The sequence below is a fragment of the Balaenoptera acutorostrata genome, chromosome 5 (genome assembly GCF_949987535.1).
Source record: "Balaenoptera acutorostrata chromosome 5, mBalAcu1.1, whole genome shotgun sequence".
Classification (NCBI taxonomy): Eukaryota; Metazoa; Chordata; class Mammalia; order Artiodactyla; family Balaenopteridae; genus Balaenoptera; species Balaenoptera acutorostrata.
Window position 1 is genome coordinate 125,449,451 of NC_080068.1, and position 19,159 is coordinate 125,468,609.

Sequence of the window (19,159 nt, forward strand, 5' to 3'; positions counted from 1 at the left end):
TTTAATGTATATTGGAGAATTCATTTTACTTGTTTATTTTTAGGCACCCATCAATTATTTTTATTGATGAGCTGGATGCACTTTGCCCTAAAAGAGAAGGGGCTCAGAATGAAGTGGAAAAAAGAATTGTAGCTTCACTCTTAACACTGATGGATGGTATTGGTTCAGTAAGTACAGCACCAGTATTGATTTCTGTAGGAGGGGGTATTTTCTTAATAATATGTATGTAGTGGCAAAAACTGTCAAATATGTCTGAGTTTTTTGGATCCTCTAGGGTAAGGAAGACATATTAGCTGTAAAAACTAGAGGAAAGACCCATAAAATAATTTTCTTCGTGATTTCTTTGTAACAGCTAGGACAGTATAACCTGGCATATTTTTCTAGCATATAAAATTATATACAATGATAGATTTATAATAAGTGGTATTAACCTAAAAACCTGAAGCCCAAGTCAGTAAGGAAAATTTAGCAATTAAATTTAAGGGGAATTTACTAAGAAATTTCATGAGTAAGTCTTATTACTCTTGTAAAAATTGATTCTTTGGGGGCTCTAAGTTGGGCAAGTGAAAGGACAAAGTGAGAATAATGGGAAATGTGTTTGTACAACATTTAAAAAGAATTTACTCATGTTACCAGGTTCTTTGATAGTGCATACAGTCTTATATTAATGAAAACTATGTGTTGATTATGAAAGGGAGATCCATAGGACTAATAGGGAAGAGGAATGAAGAAAAATTCTCTCAGACTCCTGTTAGGCATTTATCAGAAGAATACACTTCTTATACAAGATTGTAAATAACTCACATTTTTAGGATCATAATATGTCAGAACCAAAAGAAATTTTAGAAATCATGGAGTCCCCAGTCTTTTGTACATTGAAAAACTGGGCAATTCGAACTTTTTGGTTTTACTGACTATTGGTAGAAACTGAACATGTGAAAATAACGGGAACGTTTGGTATTGTCTCTATTATTTGCTAACCTGTGTTACAATTTTAAGAGTAACATAAGAGAAGGGTTGTAACCTTCAGGAGGCTGGATGACCATCTGGTTCTCAGTCTTAGGGCACTACCTAGGTGTGATCATAATGTCCCAGGTTCGGTCCTGAACTTACAAAGCTGGAGGATTCAGTGTTGTTAGTATGTTGGAGATAGTGGAGCTCTGAGGATAGATCCATAATAACAACACTCACAAGAGACTGATACATAAACTGGGATACCAGTTCGTCCATTTACAATAAGAAGTATAATTATTATCAACTATACTTCAATGAAAAGTTTTTTAAAAAAGAAAAAGAAAAGTATAATTATTAAGCTGACCAAATACTTTGTTTATGAACGACTCTCTTTTCATCCTGAAGAAAATATGTGGAGAGCTGTATTACAATTAGAATGGATTTTGGTGAGTAGGAAATCAGATAAGAGGCTCTGTGTTGGAGGATCTTAATTACTATGTCATTGCTACCTCTTTCTCTGCCACTGGGATAGACCTGCTGTGAACTGATGTTCTTGCCTTTGGGCAGGACTGGGAGCATGTGGCACTGATGTTTTAGCCTGAAAGTGTTTAAGGGCCTGTATTTTTGTCTTCTAAACTCATAATTCATAGATTCACTGTAATCCGTGCACTTCCTGTTGGCACATCCAGTATCGTTGATTAGGTTTGAGTTTTCTTACTTCAAATCACATTCCAGTTAAGCTTGTCTCTGTGAGATTACACTTGGGTCATCTGAGTAGAATGTTGGATAATTTCTATAGGTGGCTCATTGTGAACATAGTTCTTTATAATTTGTTGTTCCAAATTTTATTCTCAGAGTAAAAATCCGTATGTATTCAAGGGTATCTGATACTTGGGTGTTGGTTATATTGTTGTGTGTATTTTCAGGAATTTGAATATTTATCAAAACAAAATAGAAACAGTGCAAATGTGACGAAGATTTCTTAGACAACTGCGTAATAGAGCCTTGTTCTGTTTGAAACACGTGTAGGTCATAATCTTTGCTTTCAAGTAGGGAAAAGGACAACTTAAAACAGTTAAACAAATTAAAACTATATGGTATAGGGTATATATGTTGTTATTCATGAGAATTGTGTAGTTAAGATGCTAGAAGTGGGAGAGACATCACTTACAAGTAGATAGTTAAGTATTGGAAAACTTTCTAGGTAAGGGAGCATTTAGACTGAGCTTTGGGAAATGTGGAATGAATGACAAAATTTGAGAAATAAGGGATAGGACTTAGCAGCCTGGACAGTTAGATCTATCCTTGTCTATATAGCGAGTGCATATTTTTTTTATTTTTTTACTTTTAGAAGAATATGTAATATATTTTAATTTTGTTTTGTTAGGAAGGAAGTGAAGGACAGGTGCTGGTTCTTGGGGCCACAAATCGCCCTCATGCTTTGGATGCTGCACTACGAAGACCTGGACGGTTTGATAAAGAAATTGAGATTGGAGTTCCGAATGCACAAGACCGGCTAGATATCCTCCAGAAACTGCTTCTAAGGGTGCCCCATTTGCTCACTGAAGCTGAACTGCTACAGCTGGCAAATAATGCTCATGGCTACGTTGGAGCAGACTTGAAAGCCTTGTGTAATGAAGCAGGTGAGAGTGATTTGCTGTAGTGAATCTGTACTGATGGATTTAATAACTGGTTTATTTACAAACTGATAATTTATATCTCACTTATTTCCTAATGGAAATAGCTAATTTTTTTTCTAATCATAATATGTTTTATGAAAAAAATCTGGATAATTCAGAAAACTATAAAAATGAAATAAGAGTCACTCTTAATCCCTCTTCCTAAAAATAAAAATATACACATAAAAATACACACATAAAAAAAGGATGTACTTGGCATATACAAGCAGTAAATAAATATTAACTGCTGTTAATATGACTTAATAATTTCAAATTTTCAGGTATTTAACTGATCTTCTGTTTCCCCTAGTCTAGCAATGAATCAGATTTTGAGAAGGTAATTTTTAAAAAGATTAGTCTTAAAATTAAAGTGTCCAGTAGGGAAAATATGTAGTTTTGTGTATACTGTCTTAAATACTAGTATATGTTGTGTTATGCAGTGGTGTTCTCTAACTTTATATAGCAGAATAAAGTTTAAGAACAGTGTGCTAGAATTTTTGCAAGAGATTTTTCTAAAGAGGCAGGGGTGTATAGTAGAAAATGGATTTTGAGTAGAAAATACCTTTAAAATCAGGCTTGTGGTCTTGGGCAAGTTCTTTGCCTTATCTGAGCCTTAGTTTTTTCCATCTGTAAATTGAGGGGGTTGTGGTAGATGATACCTAAGTGCTTTTGTACATATGACATTCCTTGGGTATAAGGGAGAAGAAGAAAGAAATGGAAAAAAAGAAGGGAAGAAAGGAAGGAAGGGAGGGAAGAAGGATAGGAAGGATAGGATGAACTAGAACAGAACAAGGAAGTACCCGAGTTAGGCACTAAACCTGGCCTGGCCTCACTAGCTACTTTCATACACCTGGCTTTTTCACTCTTCATTGTCTTCTCTTTGGTGCCTGTTTGTCTGAATGATTTAAACTTAGGTGGTTAGTCAGGGCTTTCTCCCACAGTGTTCTTAGAAATAATGCTACAAAGCAGACTAATGCTGATTGTGAAGTTAACTGCATTTTCTCATTGAAACAATCTGACTAAGGACTTGATTAACTTATACATTTGGTTAATAGTGTGACTCAGAAGGAAAGATAAAACAACTCAAACTCTATAAGCATTAAAAATAGTAGAATTATGCTCCAAATGCTATAGAATGGGCATATCTCAGTTATTGAATATACAAGGGCACCCCTAATGTGTGCATTGAGCATAGGAAGAAAAAACTCAGCTATATAGTAAATTTGAACTACGTATTCTCCTAGTTCTAGATAAAAAGAATTGAACATTTAATGTTGCCTTCTAACTAAGTTCAAATTTAGAGGAGTTATTAGGGGAAAAGTTGAATGGCTCTTAGTCTTTTAAAATGACTGCCTAGGGAAGTTTGAACCGCTGTGCCCCCCCCCCCTTTTTTTTTAACATAGTAAGTGTCCTTGGATAAGTAGAAGCAGTCGCAATTATTACACTGACCTTAGAATTACACACAAAGTTAGAATCATATTTTTTACAAAAAGAGTCATGGTAAAATTTTAATATTTAGAGGCAATATGCTCAGTAAGTATTTGAGAAATGTATGTGAAAACTGGGAGACATAACGAGACGTAATTACCACGCCACTCCTCTTGGTAGAGTAATAAAAATATTTATTAACTTCAGAGTTGAGTTGAGTTTTGTCTTTAAACCCCTGTTGAGCTTCATCTCTTCCTGTCCTTTCTTGCCTTTAGAAATCCCTGCTCTGTGCTAAGGAAACAACTCCGAGTGGTTATTGCTACCTTTATAGGTAGCAATAGACAAGGTAGTGTCCTGTGGTGCCTTAAATAACTGCTGCTATTTTTATGAACATTTCCAGTCAATTTTTGGCTTCCCACTGACAAGATTTCTCAGCTATGGTTCTGACTGTGGACTTTAAATACATCTTGCTTAAAACCAGTGCTTTTTAGGAGGCATTTTCATTGTTCACCATTTGTGCTGTGTTTAAGTGGACAGCTTGAGAATTCCCACTGGCTTATCTGGGAAGTAAGGCACCTTGACCTCCAAATTTGTGAGGAAAGTGAGAGACTCCAGCTCCAAGAGATGTGTTCCTGAGTACACAAGTTGGTTCTGTCTCTTATTTATTCTTTTCTGCAGAATTCAGGCTCATTTCACATGTTCCCAATTCCAGACATATCACTTGGAGTTGAGGTTCTCAGACTTTATCGTGCATCAGAATCACCTGGAGAACTTAGTAAACTATAGATGGCTGGCTGTGCCCTATTCCCAGAGTTTCTGATTCAGTAGGTCTGGGCTGGTACCTGTGAATTCCTGACATGTTCCCAGCTGCTGCTGCTGCTGCTGCTGCTGCTGCTGCTGCTGCTGCTGCTGCTGGTGTGGGGACCACACTTTGAGAGCCACTGACATAGGTCACTGGTTCTCTTTTTTTTTTTTTTAAGGTAGGAACCCCTTTTTTTGTTTTTTAAATATTTATTTTATTTATTTTTGGCTGTGTTGGGTCTTAGTTGAATCACATGGGATCTTCCTTGCGGCACACGGGCTCCAGAGCACCTGGGCTCTCTAGTTGAGGCACGCGGGCTCAGTAGTTGAGGCACCCTGGCTCAGTAGTTGAGGCACCCGGGCTTAGTTGACCTGCCCATGTGGGATCTTAGTTCCCCGACCAGGGTTCAAACCTGCGTCCCCTGCAACAGAAGGCGGATTCTTAACCACTGGACCACCAGGGAATTCCCAGGTCATTGGTTCTTAAAACCTCATTATGCCTCAGGTTCACCTGGGAAGCCATGCACGCTCCCATGCAGGCACGCGCACACACACACACACACACACACACACACACACACACTCACTTTCCATACTTAATTGAATAAAGAAGGTGGGAAACTGGAATCAGTATTTATAATGTTTTCCAAGTGATTTGAAGTAGCCAGTCTTGTACTTCCCTGTGAACAGGAAATGTATCATTAATTTAGGCCAGTGGTTCTCCTGCGTTAAACCTGTATAAGAATCACTTGTAGAGCTTGTTAAAACACAATTCCGGGCTGCATGCTACTGGTTCAGTAGGTCCAGCTGGGGTACAAGAATTTGCATTTCTATCAAGTTACAGGTGATAATCAGTGCTGCTGGTCCAAGGGCTACACTTTGAGAACCACTGATCTAGGCCAACCAGCTCTCCGATTTTTGGAGATTCTCTGTAACTGATTTAAATAACTGCATTAAGTTTAGGTAATGTAATTCTGACTCTCTCACTGATAGTGTTGAGTTTCTTCCTAGAGTTTTTATGTGATAGTAATGTACTATTCTAAACTACTGTATCATTTAGTCTCTGACTGTAGGAGAAAATGAGTGTCCAAGTTTGTCTTGCAGGTATATATAATGGTTCTGAATAAAACTTTAAAATGAAAAATAATTCTGAAAGATAGAAAGCCACAATTAAGGGAATAGTTAAGGATTAACAATTAAGAATACAAGTAAGAATGTAGACATGTGTTTTTCTTAGAACATTTGCTTGCTTATGATTTGTGGACATGTATGTTCTCTGAGCTTTTTGTGTGTTGGCTGTCTGGTGGTTTTCCTTTTTCCTGGACTGCCTTCTAGTTGGGGAAGCTCTGCCATTTTTTTTTTTTTTTTAAATTTTATTTTATTTATATTTTTTTATTTTTGGCTGTGTTGGGTCTTCGTTTCTGTGCGAGGGCTTTCTCTAGTTGCGGCAAGCGGGGGCCACTCTTCATCGCGGTGTGCAGGCCTCTCACTGTTGCGGCCTCTCTTTGTTGTGGAGCACAAGCTCCAGACTCGCAGGCTTAGTAGTTGTGGCTCACGGGCCCAGCTGCTCCGCGGCATGTGGGATCTTCCCAGACCAGGGCTCGAACCCGTGTCCCCTGCATTGGCAGGCAGGTTCTCAACCGCTGCGCCACCAGGGAAGCCCTGCCATTTTTAATAAAAAGTGGTGCACAGGTGTCTAGTAATTACATACATTGAAGTGATTCAGAATTTCATAAAACCTAAGTGAACTATGTTACTGATTGTTTTGTTAATCTTAAGGTTATTGTTTGTGGGTTATTAATACAAAAGATCAAAATCCTTGTAGTATATATGTTTGTGCATGCTTTTCCAGAGGACCGAAGGTTTGCAATCTATTCCAGAGTTTGTAAGGGTGATGCTGTGTCTTTTGCAGTGTGATTACTCTCAACTTTTCTAATCTTTTATTCTAGTGTTACTGAATATTTTCCGTATTTTTAAACTTTGTCTCCATAACAAATAAGAAAGTTGGAAATACTACTGTAGTATTGCTTTCAACAATTGGATCTCTTATTATCTGAGCAGATATAATGTTTAATGTTGAGGGTTGGGTGTGAAACTGATTTTCAAATGCTATGTTTTCTTTATAATTAATTTTTGAGCTAGAGTGTGGTTTGATGAGTCGTGACTTGTCCAAAAGCCTAATGTTTTGTAGCTCACCTTTTTAAGCAAAGAGCAGCTGCATTTTGAAATGTTTTATCTCAAGCAGACAAGCTGTTTATAAGCTCAACTCTGACACATCCTGACATTTAATGTCTATGTTTTTATGCCTCCTGGGATTAGGCTGCCTTTCTAATTAATTAGTTGCATAGCCTTTTTTTAATTCCCTCAAAATTTATAATGTTTTAAATTAACAACATAGATAAGCATACCACACTTTTTTAGAAAACATGAAATGTTAATTATGCAGTGGAGACATGAATTATATAAACTCTGCTGAATGTTAGAAGATGCTTAGCAACAATGTTTTCCAAATGCAGGGATTTATTATAAACTTATCCTTCTAAGGCTGCCTGTGCCATTTCAGGAGAGTGAATATAAATAGAGCTTGATTTCTTCAAGAAGTGGACTCAGTCATTTTGTTAACAGTGGAAGGAAGCATTTGCTTCACATCTCTACGAATTTATCTTTAGCATCCTTGTTGATTACACATCATTTCAACATGTTCATACCAAATGCTTGGGCCTTGATAAGATACCATCACAGAACAGGAAGAATTAAAACTCTTATTTAAACAATGATTTTGTCATTATTACACTTATGTAGGTCTAGTAAAAATACTGAATCTAATTACTATAACATAACTTCTTGTGAAATGGAAAATTTTATCTGTCTTGTAGCAGGGTTCTGAGATATTTATAGCTGTTAGTCCTCCCTCCCACCCTTCACTAGCTTATTTGAACAGGAATTTATGGAAGATCTCCTATGTACAGTCCAGTTCTTAAGAAAGGTTCTTTTTCTAACATTTTCCACCATTTTTGAATTCTGCCAATGTTGTTTTCTAAGTTAGAATTAAAATGTTGATTCTGTAAAAATTTAATATTTTTAAATAAGGTCCAGGGAAATAGTGGGGTTTTGTGGAAAGCTTATGGTGAGCTCTAGTTTCAAATGCTAGCACTACCCCTTATCAGCTGAGAGTCACTGGGCAAGCCATTTAACCTCTTGAACTCTTTCCTCACCTGCTAAATAGGGATAACTTTTTTTTTTTTTGGATAACATTTTTAAAAGAGTTCTTATGAGGTTTAGAAGTATAGCCTGACAGCAGTGTTCATGGTTTATACAGGCCCTTGGTAAGTGTCACTTTCTCTCTTTTTAAGAATTTTTTTTCATATTTTATGTGTATTTATGCACCTCGCTGGTAGATGCTTATTTGAATTTTGACAGTATTCCTGATTTTATGAAGTATTTGGTTACTCTAGTACAAGTGATATCAGGGAAGTCTAGCAGAATCCTTTACCTTGCTAGAGTAGTGACTTTTACTGAACCTGGATTGGTGAAAGTCTCGCCCATCAATAGAAATATGCAGACTAGAGATAGATATGGCTTATTTTGGGGGTGCCTCCCTGACAGATTTTTTTGCTGAATGTGAGAGCTCTCCTGTCATACATAGTCAGAGTTACAGTCTCTTCCCTCCCCTACCCACGTCGTCCCACATGTGAGTCCACTGTAGCCCTGCAGTAGAGCAACAAAATTAAGTTGATGTATGTATTACGATTATCACTCTAATTAATGCATTTTATAAGGGATCATATCTTTATTCATTATTGTAGGTGGATAAATAGGCAGTAATTATGCAATATAATATCTCATAAAGCAATGAATTTTCCCATTTTGTAATTCTGAAATGTAGTGATAGTTATATTTGTGATGTTGGGATTTTTCCTACTGCATAAACATTTTGGATATTATATGAGAAGTGGAATTTTTTTTGGTCAGTGAATTGGGTATCTTAATATTAGTTCTGCTGTTCATTTGAAATGACTGGAGCTGAATGGTTTATTTCAGAAAAACAAGTGGTAGTTTTGATTCTGTTTAAGCTCTAAGTGATATATCCTATTTACTTCACTAGTGGAAAATTTTCTGAGTTGCCTTGCCAAGGCTATAAAAGTAGAAAACCTAAGGAAAGGTTTTCTTTCTAATTAAAAAAAAAAAAAAAAAAATCAGTCTTTCTAAAAGAAAGTTACTTCTAAGAGTTATTCTTGATTCCTCTTTTTGTTACTCTTTATCAAATCCTGTCAGCTCTATTTTCAAAATTTATTCAGAGTTTCAGCTTTAAAAATTTTTTTTAACTATTTTTCGTTGCTCTTGTCTGGACTGTTGCGATGTCTTCTTCCTGCCCACTCTGTCCTCCACCTTCTACCCCTCTTTATTGTTTACATTGTCTAAGCTGCAGGACTTTGAATTGCAGGTTTTGGAGATGAGAGTCTTGGTTAGATCTATGTTTTAGTGAGTTGTCACCAGTTAGATTATGACTGAAGCCATTGAAATGAATGAAGTCACTTAGAGAGAATGAACAGAGTTCATTCGTTCGTTCATTTATTGAGCCAGGCACTGCACTTGGTGCTGGGACTACCTCAGTGAATAAGAGAGACTTGGACTTTCTCCTCTTAGAGCTCAAGATGCACAGAGAAGTGCAGCAGTGTAACAGGTAAAATTATAATATGTTGTGTTGTGTTTGTGAAGGATCAGGGAGGTTTTAACCTGCTACTGAGGAAAAAAGGGATCCTGGGGAACACCACCATTCAAAGGTTGAATTGTTAGGAAAAATCTGGTATAGGAGACTGAGGAGTGGCTGGAGAGGTGGGAAGAGAACCCCGAAAAAGTGGTGACTCAAATGAGGGAACACTCAGGGAGGAAGTAATTAGAAATAGTGTATTATTAGTTACCACTAATTGAGTACTTACAATGTGTCATCCATTGTTTGAAGTACCTTCACACATGTTAATGATTTCTTACAGCATTCCTTATATGGTTATCTTCATTTTATAGGTGAAGAAACTTAGGTCAGAGAGGTTATGGAACTTCACCAAGATCACACAGGAAATAAATAGTGGGGCCAGGATCGACAGTATAGAGACCACAGTGACATCAAGTGCTTAGTACTTGGGTGGTCACGAGGGCCTTGGAAGAGAGTAGTTCTAGTAGATCGCAATAAATTGAGGGGTGGATTGAAAGTTGAAGGAACAGAGATAGTGACTGTGAATTATTTTTTCAGTTTTAATGGTGTGTTATTTAGAGTTTTTGTACCTTCCAAAAAAAGGTACAAATATAATTGGCCTGCCGCCCCCCCCCCCACCGCCCCAAGTCAAAATCATATCAGACTATATTCCTTCATTATTTTCCTGGTTCCTGTCCTCTTACCTGGACCTTGCTCTAGTCCACCAAGCCATAGATCTTCAACCTCTGTTGGCATAAGAATTGTGCTGTAAGCAAACTATCCTTTTTGTTCCTAACTCTGCATTTTAATAGGGTTGGTAAGCCAGGTAATAAATAATTTGATATTAAAACTTTGAAACTATAAGCTGTATTTTTAGGAAAGTTTGTTAAAACCTGGGACTGGTGAAGTGAATTAATTCTGTCGTTTTAGAACTAGAAGACCCTATCAGAAATCATTTAGTACATTCCCTTATTTCACAGATGAGTACAGACTGTGTGATCCATCCAAGCTCAAGCAGTTAGTGAAGTCTTGGCCCAAGATTCAGGTCTTGAGACCAGGGTGCTTTCCATAGTGCTATTACTTTTAAAAGCAATTTTTAAAAGTGATAGGGGATTTGTAATAGACCTGGCTTCTGCAGTCAGTCTAAGTTATACCAATCATTTGTAATATAAATAACACAAGAACCACAATACCCTCTTTGAGAGTATTCTGTTTAATTTCTTTTCTATGAATAAGGAGTGAGAAATGGAACTCTACCAGTGATATATCAAGTGATACTTATCACCTTGTCCATAGTTAATACTGAGTTGAGGGAGAGTAAAGACTCCAGATAGAACATTTCTGGAATTCTGATATTTTGAGGAAAGTATATTTTAAAAAGAGAGACTTAGATTTTTATAGTTGCTTTCAGTCTTTGTTTGCCTGAATATACTATTCAGAAATTTTATGCCTAACTTTTACAATTCAAATCTGAGATCCAGATGCCCATGTTTCATGTTACTTCTTTATATAATTGTCTGTAGGGTAGATAATAATTCTAAAAAACATTATTACTCCTGTGATGAATTTTAGTTTCTAAGGAAGGAACTTAATTGCATGCTCAAAAAATAACATCATTATTTAGCAAGCATTAAGTATAAAATTGTAGGATTCCATATGCATGGAGCAAGATGTTTGTTGATTGAATCTGGAGCAGGTGGTTTTGAAGAGCATGAAGTTAGAGTAATTGCTCTTGTCCAGAAGTGATTATATCTGGATAGTGATGTGGGGCTTGAGGAGAACATGTCATATACTGCAAAGAATGTGTTGGCATTAGGCTTGCCTGGGGCATTTTGCCTTTTGTTCTCTTCCTTGCAACTTGTTTCCCACTTCAAAACTTTTGAGATCATTAGAACATAAAACAATGAAAGCAAAATGACACATTTAAATAGCTACACCTGTTTTTTTGTTTCAAAGCTGTGTTTCTTAACATAGTTGTATTGCTTCTGTTTTTGTTTACATTTTTAAAATTAAACTTAGTAATGAAAGGAAATGTTATAGATTGCTTGCCCTAAGCTATATTCCTTGATGATGTACATGTGTCCATTTGCTCCTCTAGTTAATTGTTGACTTCTGGTTTATAAAAATTTGTGTATTTTTAAAAATTTAATTTCTTGCCATAGATTCTAGTATGGCCTCCTGAGGAATGGTGATGTCTAATAATTTAAGCTTAGCATCATAGAATTTTCTGCACACAGCTTCATTCCCAATGGGCTGGAAACAACCTGGGGTTGTGTTTTTTTTGGGAGTTGTTTGGCCAGGGCCTTTTGAACAGTAGTGTCCCAATGAAGTACTAGATATTATTTATGTAAGAATGAGCTTTTCTTTTTTTAACAATAATATCCTTTGAGAAATTTCTGACTACTTTGTAACTGCATGACTTAACCTGGTGACAAAAGCAGTTATTAAAAAGACTACCTTTTCCAAAAAAATAAAATAAAAAAAATAAAGCTGAAAATAATTTAGAGAAAATATTGATAAATTTTAATCTTTCCATTTAATAAATGACATAACTGATGGCCAGAGGAGCTAAGTTTTATATGTCAAGTTTTATATGACATCTGAGCTAGTGGCAGATCTAGGACCATGGAGGGTTGTTTGCATTAATATGATAGCTCCAAGGATCTTTAACTTTATAAGCTCTGATATGCATTTAATTCATATAAATTCTGTTTCAACTTATGTTATTTTCAAGAATAGCATTTGTATAAAATACAGTACCTCTGTACAGCGTCTAGAATCATAGAACCTCATATTGAGAAAGAATCTGAAGGGCTCTGGCAGGAATTTCCAGTATCCTTGTTAATGTTTTTACAGCTTTTGCAAATCTGTAATCTTCCTTGTTTTCTTTTTCCCTTTCTGACAGTCTGCCATACTTCATCTTCTCACATATCTACAAACAAATGAATAGAGATGGATTTAGGTTTATTTAAAACATGTTCTTTCGTCTTTCTAAGAGTGAACTCTTTAAGGACAGAGATTTTGTCTTCTACTGTTCTTCAGGGATGCATAATCTCTAAAGTGTTACGCTCATTCTTGTCCCTAGGCCTTTATATATGCTGTTCCCTCTGCCTTGAATACTCTGCTGCCTCTTTGGCCTCAGTTCCCATATTAGCAGTTTAACATCAACTCATTTTTCAGGTCTAACTAATTTAGCTTGTATACACGTTTTAGTCTCTCTTCATTTGTGAAATAAAGGAATATACTAAATGATTTCTGTGAGGGTTATCTAACTCTAAACTGTCACTAATCCTACTAAACTGAGTTAGATGTCCCTGACATGTGTTTTTGTGCCACTTTGTTCTTTCCATGTCATAATACTTGGCACAGTATATAATAATAACTTGTTATCATGTCTTCTCTATTAGACTGTTAGCACTATGAGAGGTTTATCTGCCTTCTTGCTCTTTTGTACTCTAGAAAAGAGCTCAGTACATTGTTGAATGAATTAACTATGTCTAGGAGTTTGTAAGTGAATATTTTGAATGAATGAATAGAACTAATATTGAAGAAGAGTACCTGTGAAAGAGTAACTTATAGTCAATGAATATCTCTTCTCAGTGGCTTCATGACATGATATTTTATTTTACTATTTGCTTTGCTTTAATATGAATTGTACTGAATTGGCAAGTAAGTAACACAGGTACAGAATAGTGATTCTCTCATTGAGAACTGTTCTGTAAAAAATACTTGCAGATTCATTAACATAGGGAATGCTCTTATCTCTCCTCAAGTCCTGTTCTTTTCTCCCTTGTTTATAGTGGCTTTGTTTATAGGTTTTTTCCCTTTCACTTCATTTTTTATGTATTCTATTTTTTAATAAACTTCTTTCTGAAATATAACATATATAGAAAAGTGTAAAAACTATAAGATCCATGCATTTTCCAAAGTGAATACAGTCATGTGACCACATGAGTGTATTTATATATGTAACCAGATATAAAGCATTATTTGTGCCCTAGAACTTCCATCAGATTCTCTCCCAGCCACTACTCTTCATCTCAACACAAAAGGCAACCACTCTTTCTGGCTTCTAACAATCATAGATTAGTTCAGCCTGTTTTGTGCTGTCTTCTTTCTCTCATATTATGGTTTGAGAGCTTCATCATTTTATTCTGTTGTAGCATTAGTTCATTTTTATTGCTATATTTTATTGTATAAATATTGTGAGTAATGATGCCATCAGTATTCTTGCACATATTTTTTTTGGTGCACAGATGTACACATTTCTGTTTGCTTTATATCTAGGGGTGGAATTATCAGGTTATAGAATATGTGTGTGTTGTTGTTAGTAAATACTGCCAAAAGTTTTCTGTGGTGGTTGCTTCAATTTCCTCTTCCACTAGTAATGTGTGAAAATACCAGTTTCTTCTCATTCTTGCCAGAATTTTGTGGGTTTTTAACAGTATTTCATTGTGTTTTTTTTTTTTTTAAGTGTTCTTTTTTTTTTTTAATTTTTATTTATTATTTATTTATTATGTTTATTTTTGGCTGTGTTGGGTCTTCGTTTCTGTGTGAGGGCTTTCTCCAGTTGTGGCGAGTGGGGGCCACTCTTCATCGCGGTGCGCGGGCCTGTCACTATCGCGGCCTCTCTTGTTGCGGAGCAGAGGCTCCAGACGCTCAGGCTCAGTAGTTGTGGCTCACGGGCCCAGTTGCTCCGCGGCATGTGGGATCTTCCCAGACCAGGGCTCGAACCCGTGTCCCCTGCATTGGCAGGCAGATTCTCAACCACTGCGCCACCAGGGAAGCCCCTTCATTGTGTTTTTATTTCTCTGAAGACTGAGTTGAATACTTTTTTATATATGTATTGCCCATTTAGATATCCTCCTTTGTGACATGCCTATTCAGATATCTGTTCAATTTTTCTATTGTGTTGCTTTTTAAAAAATAATTACTCTCTTTACAGTGTCTTTGAGGAATAGAAGTTTGTAACCATATACATTTATTATAACATAAATATAATGAACCAAGTTATCAACATTTTTCTTTATGGATAGTGATTTTTTTTATCATGTTTAAGAAATCTGTGTAAATTCCACAATTGTGAATATTTTATTTTATATTCTTTCATTTAAAGATGCTTTATTATCTTTCCTTTTACATTACTATCTATAATTATTTCACTTTTTTTCCATGTAGATAATTAGTTGTACCAGCACTAGTTAATGAAATGACCATTCTTCTTGCTTTGCAGTGTTACCTTTGTCATAAATCAAGAGTTTGGGTTTGTTCTGAATTCTCTGTTCTGTTTCATTGATCTCTTTCTCCTTGTGCAAAATACTGAAATATCTTTAATCACTTAAGCCTTCTGAAAAGACTTAATTTCTGGAGGGTAAGTGCACCTTTTTTCTTCTTCCTCAAGATTGTCTTGACTATTCTTGGGCCTTTGCATTTGCCTAGAACTTTAAAAATCAGCTTGCTAGACTCCCTCCCTTCCAAGACAAAACAAAATTGGATTTCGATTGGAATTATTAAATCTCTTGATCAATTTAGGGAGAATTAGAAAGTTAATATCTACAAGTTATCTACCATGTGGTAGATCCCTTCGTTTATTTTAGATCTTTAATTTCTCTCACAGTTTTACAGTTTTAAGTGAAGAAGTCTTGCATAATGTTCATTAGGTTTATTCTAAGGTATTTAGGTTTTTTTGAATGCAGTTATAAATGACATCTTGTAAAGTTTCATTTTAATTGTGTTTGTTGGTATCTAGAAAAACTAAACTGTTATGTACTGACTTTGTGTCTACCTACCTTGCTAAATTCACTTATTAACTTTAATAGTGTGTATGGAAATTGGTTGAGTTTTTATGTATGTAGTCATGTTAAAGTTTTTTGTGTATACAGTCTGCAAATAATGACAGTTTTCATTCCTTTTAACCTCTACACTTCTTTTTCTTGCCTTGTTGTAGTGGTTAGGATCTTTAACATGGTGTTTAATAGAAGTGATAACAGTACTTATCCTTATCTCATTCTTGATCCTAGGGAGAAAATTTTTAACCTTTTACTATTAAGAATTATATTTGCTCTTTGTTGTTTGTAGCTAATATGATAGAGTAACAAAATTTCCATCTGTTCCTAGTTTTTATAATTAATGATATTGATTTTTATGACGTTCCTTTTCTGGGTCTATTGAGATAATCATATTCTCTTTATTCTATTAATGTGGAACATGATGTTGATTGATTTTCAAATGCTAAGCTAACTTTACATTCTTGGAATATAGCCATCTTGTTATGATGTATAATCCTTTATTTACATATTGATATTTTTGCTGATGTTTTGTTTAGGATATTTGCACCTATGTTCAGGAGAGATATCAGTCTGCAGTTTTCTTGTAATGTCCTTTTAAGATTTGAGGAACAGGGTTATGCTGGCCTCATGAATCAAGTTGGGAATTATCCTGACCTCTTTTTTTCTCTGCAAGAGTTTTTGTAAGCTTAGTGTTATATTCATACTTAACTACTTTGTAACATTAACCAGTGAAGCCATCTATGTTTAGCATTTTCTTTGTGGGAAAGGTTTTAATTACATAATAAATTTAATAGCTATTGGAATATTCAATTATGTACTTTGTGTATTAGTTTTGATAAGGTTCCCCCCCCACTAGAAATTGGTTCATTTCATCTAAATTTTTGAGTTATTTGGTATAAGGTTATTCCTGATATCCTCTTATTATCTTTTCAATGGCCTGTAGGTTCTGTAGTGTAGACCATTCAGTAGTCATTTTTGCTTCCTGATATTGGTAATGTGTGTCTTTTCTCACATTTCCCTGATTCGTCTTGCCAGAGATTTATCTCTATTAGCCTTTTCAGAAAATAAACCTTTGGCTTTATTGATTTGTTTTTTTAATTGCACATTTGTTTTCCATTTCATTAATTTCTGTTCCTATCTTCATTTTTTCCTTCCCACTGTTTTGTTTTGTTTTGTTTATTTGTTTTTGGTTTATTTTATTCTTTGTTTTATAAGATGAGCACCTCATTGACTTTCACCCTTTATTCTTCCCTAATATGTGCATTATGCCTGTCACTGTCCCTTTAAGTACAGCTTTAGTAGCATCCCACAACTTTTCATGTTATATTTTCATTATTATTCAGTTAAAAAAATTAACAATTTTCATTGGATTTTTTTTTGACCATGAATTATTTGGAAATGTAATGGCTAATTTCCAAATATTTGTATTTTTGGTATCTTTTTGTTACTGATTTTGCTATTAAGTCTATTGTAATCAGAGAACATAAACTTTATGATTTCAATCCTTGAAATTTATGGAGAGTTGCTTTGTGTCCCACCCTGTGGTCAGTTTTGGTACTCCTTCCAGGTACCCTTGAAAGCATGGATATTTTACTATTTTGGATATTTATTGTTTTGTATATATGCCAATTAAGATAGGTGAGTTAATTTTGTTTTTATAACTTCTACATATATATTTGTTTGTTTGTTTGTTTTTGTTACTGAGGGAAGTGTGTTAAAATCTGCAAATAAGGCTGCAGATTTGTCTGTTTCTCCTTTTAGTTCTGCTTAATTTTGCTGTTTATACTTTGAGCCTTTGTTACTAGGCATGTATTAGAATTTTATATATTCTTGGTGAATGGACCCTTTTATCATCCTGAAATGTCTAGTAATACCTCTTAAAGTCTATTTGATAGTAGATATAGATGCACTATTTTCCTTTTACATTCATGGTATCCTTTTTCTATTTTACTTTCAACCTTTCTGTATTTTTATATTTCAGAATATGACTCTTGTAAACAGCACAAATTTGGGTTTTATTTTTTTCATCTATCTGGTGCTGTCAATCTTTTAATTCAAGTACATGATACGTTTATATTTAGGGTAATATCTTAAATACTTAGGTTTAATTTACCTTCTATTTGTCCCACTTGTATGTTTTTTTCATCTTTTTTACTGTCTTCTCGGAATAGTCAAGTATTTTTGTTACTTCCTCATCTTCTGGTTATCTTTTTAGTTATGTATTTTACTTATCTTTTAGTATTTATCTTACATACTACAGTATGTCTCCTTGGCTTACTAGAGACTAGTGCAAGAAAAGTGCAAACAGCTTGGGAACACTTTGATTCTCTTTACTGCAATAACACTATTATTAGTGTTTTATTCAATTATTATTCATTTATATTTGTCTACATATTTGGTGGTCCTTGTAACAAACCACTAAGTTTGATGCCCCACTAGGAGTCATCACAGGACTCAGCATATAGTTGTATTAATAGCCTTGATTTATTTCAATGAAAGGATACCAAGCAGAAGCAGCCCAAGGCACATAGCGCAAAGTGTGGAAAAAAATAGGCACAAGCTTCCAAGAGTCCTCTCCCAGTGGAGTCACACAGGACATTTAAAAAATCCTCCAGCAATGAAGTGTGACAACATGTATGCAATGTTGTCTACCAGAAAAGATCATTAGAGACACAGTGCTAGGGATCTACACAATGAGCCAATTTTCCTATTATTCATTTACCAGCTACTAAATAGCCTGTCCTTTCCTCATTGATTTATGATATATTATTGTAAATTTATCAGATATTAATATTATACATTTATGGATTATCTCTGAACTCTATTCTTTCCCAGTGTGGTCTGTCTAGTCTTATAACTTTTAAACACATTTTTAATACTATTAATTATATCTTAATATCCAGTAAGGTAAATCTTATTTATTTGCATTACTGTTGACTTAGTTATGTATAGACCTTTATTCAACAGTATATTTTTAGAGAAAGTTTATTCTAATTTAGCAAAAATATACAACTGACATTTTGATTGCGGTCACATTTACAATATATAGATTATTTTGAATATAATTGATGTTTTTGTTGTATTGTCATCCCATTCAAGAACATGGGATGTCTCCCTTGTATTCATGTTTTCCTCTTTATTAGAATTGTCTCCATAGAGGTGTTATGTTTTTGGTTAGGAAAATTCCTATATACTTTATTATTTTTGTCATTGTTGTGAATGGTATCTTTTTTCTTACTATATTTTAAAATTGCTTTTCTTGGTATAGAAAAAGCTTATATTGATTATTTTTTGCAGGTTGTCTACCTTATCTCCTATAATTCTAATAGTTTTCTTTTGATTTTTTTTTTTTTGCTTTTCTGGGTAAATGATTGTCATATGCAAATAATGGCAGTTTTATTTCTTTCCATCCTTTTGACTCTTTCTCAGTCTCATTTTTTCTATTCTTAATTGCCAGGGACTCCACAATTGAATTATCCAGTAGTAGTGATAGTGGTGTCCTTGTCTTGTTGACAGTTTTGAAGACACTGCATGTAAAGTTTTTTCATCAAGTGTAATATTTGCTAAAGATTTCTGGAATGTAATCTTAAATACACTTTGCTAAGAGTATTTTGAATTATCTTTATCATTATAAATGGATGTTGAATCTTATCAAATATTTTTTCTGCATTAGTAAAAATAATTATATAATCTCAATAATGTGGTGAGTTAGGTTTTTTGATGAACTGGCCTTTCATTTCTGAGATAAACTCTATTTGATTGTGAAATATAATTTTTAATGCACTGTTAGATTTAGTCAGCTAATATTTTATTTA

At 34.7% G+C, this 19,159-nt stretch overlaps 1 protein-coding gene across 4 annotated transcripts in view; it reads left to right on the plus strand.

Moving 5' to 3' along the window:
* AFG2A (AFG2 AAA ATPase homolog A) overlaps nucleotides 1-19,159 on the plus strand; it is a 331,389-nt gene that overhangs the window by 15,474 nt on the left and 296,756 nt on the right. For all 4 annotated transcript variants that reach the window (XM_057546786.1, XM_057546785.1, XM_007172386.2 and 1 more), the window contains exons 8-9: nucleotides 44-167; nucleotides 2,342-2,597. In XM_057546786.1, the coding sequence (XP_057402769.1) occupies nucleotides 44-167; nucleotides 2,342-2,597 (380 nt within the window). The remainder of the gene's footprint in view (nucleotides 1-43; nucleotides 168-2,341; nucleotides 2,598-19,159) is intronic.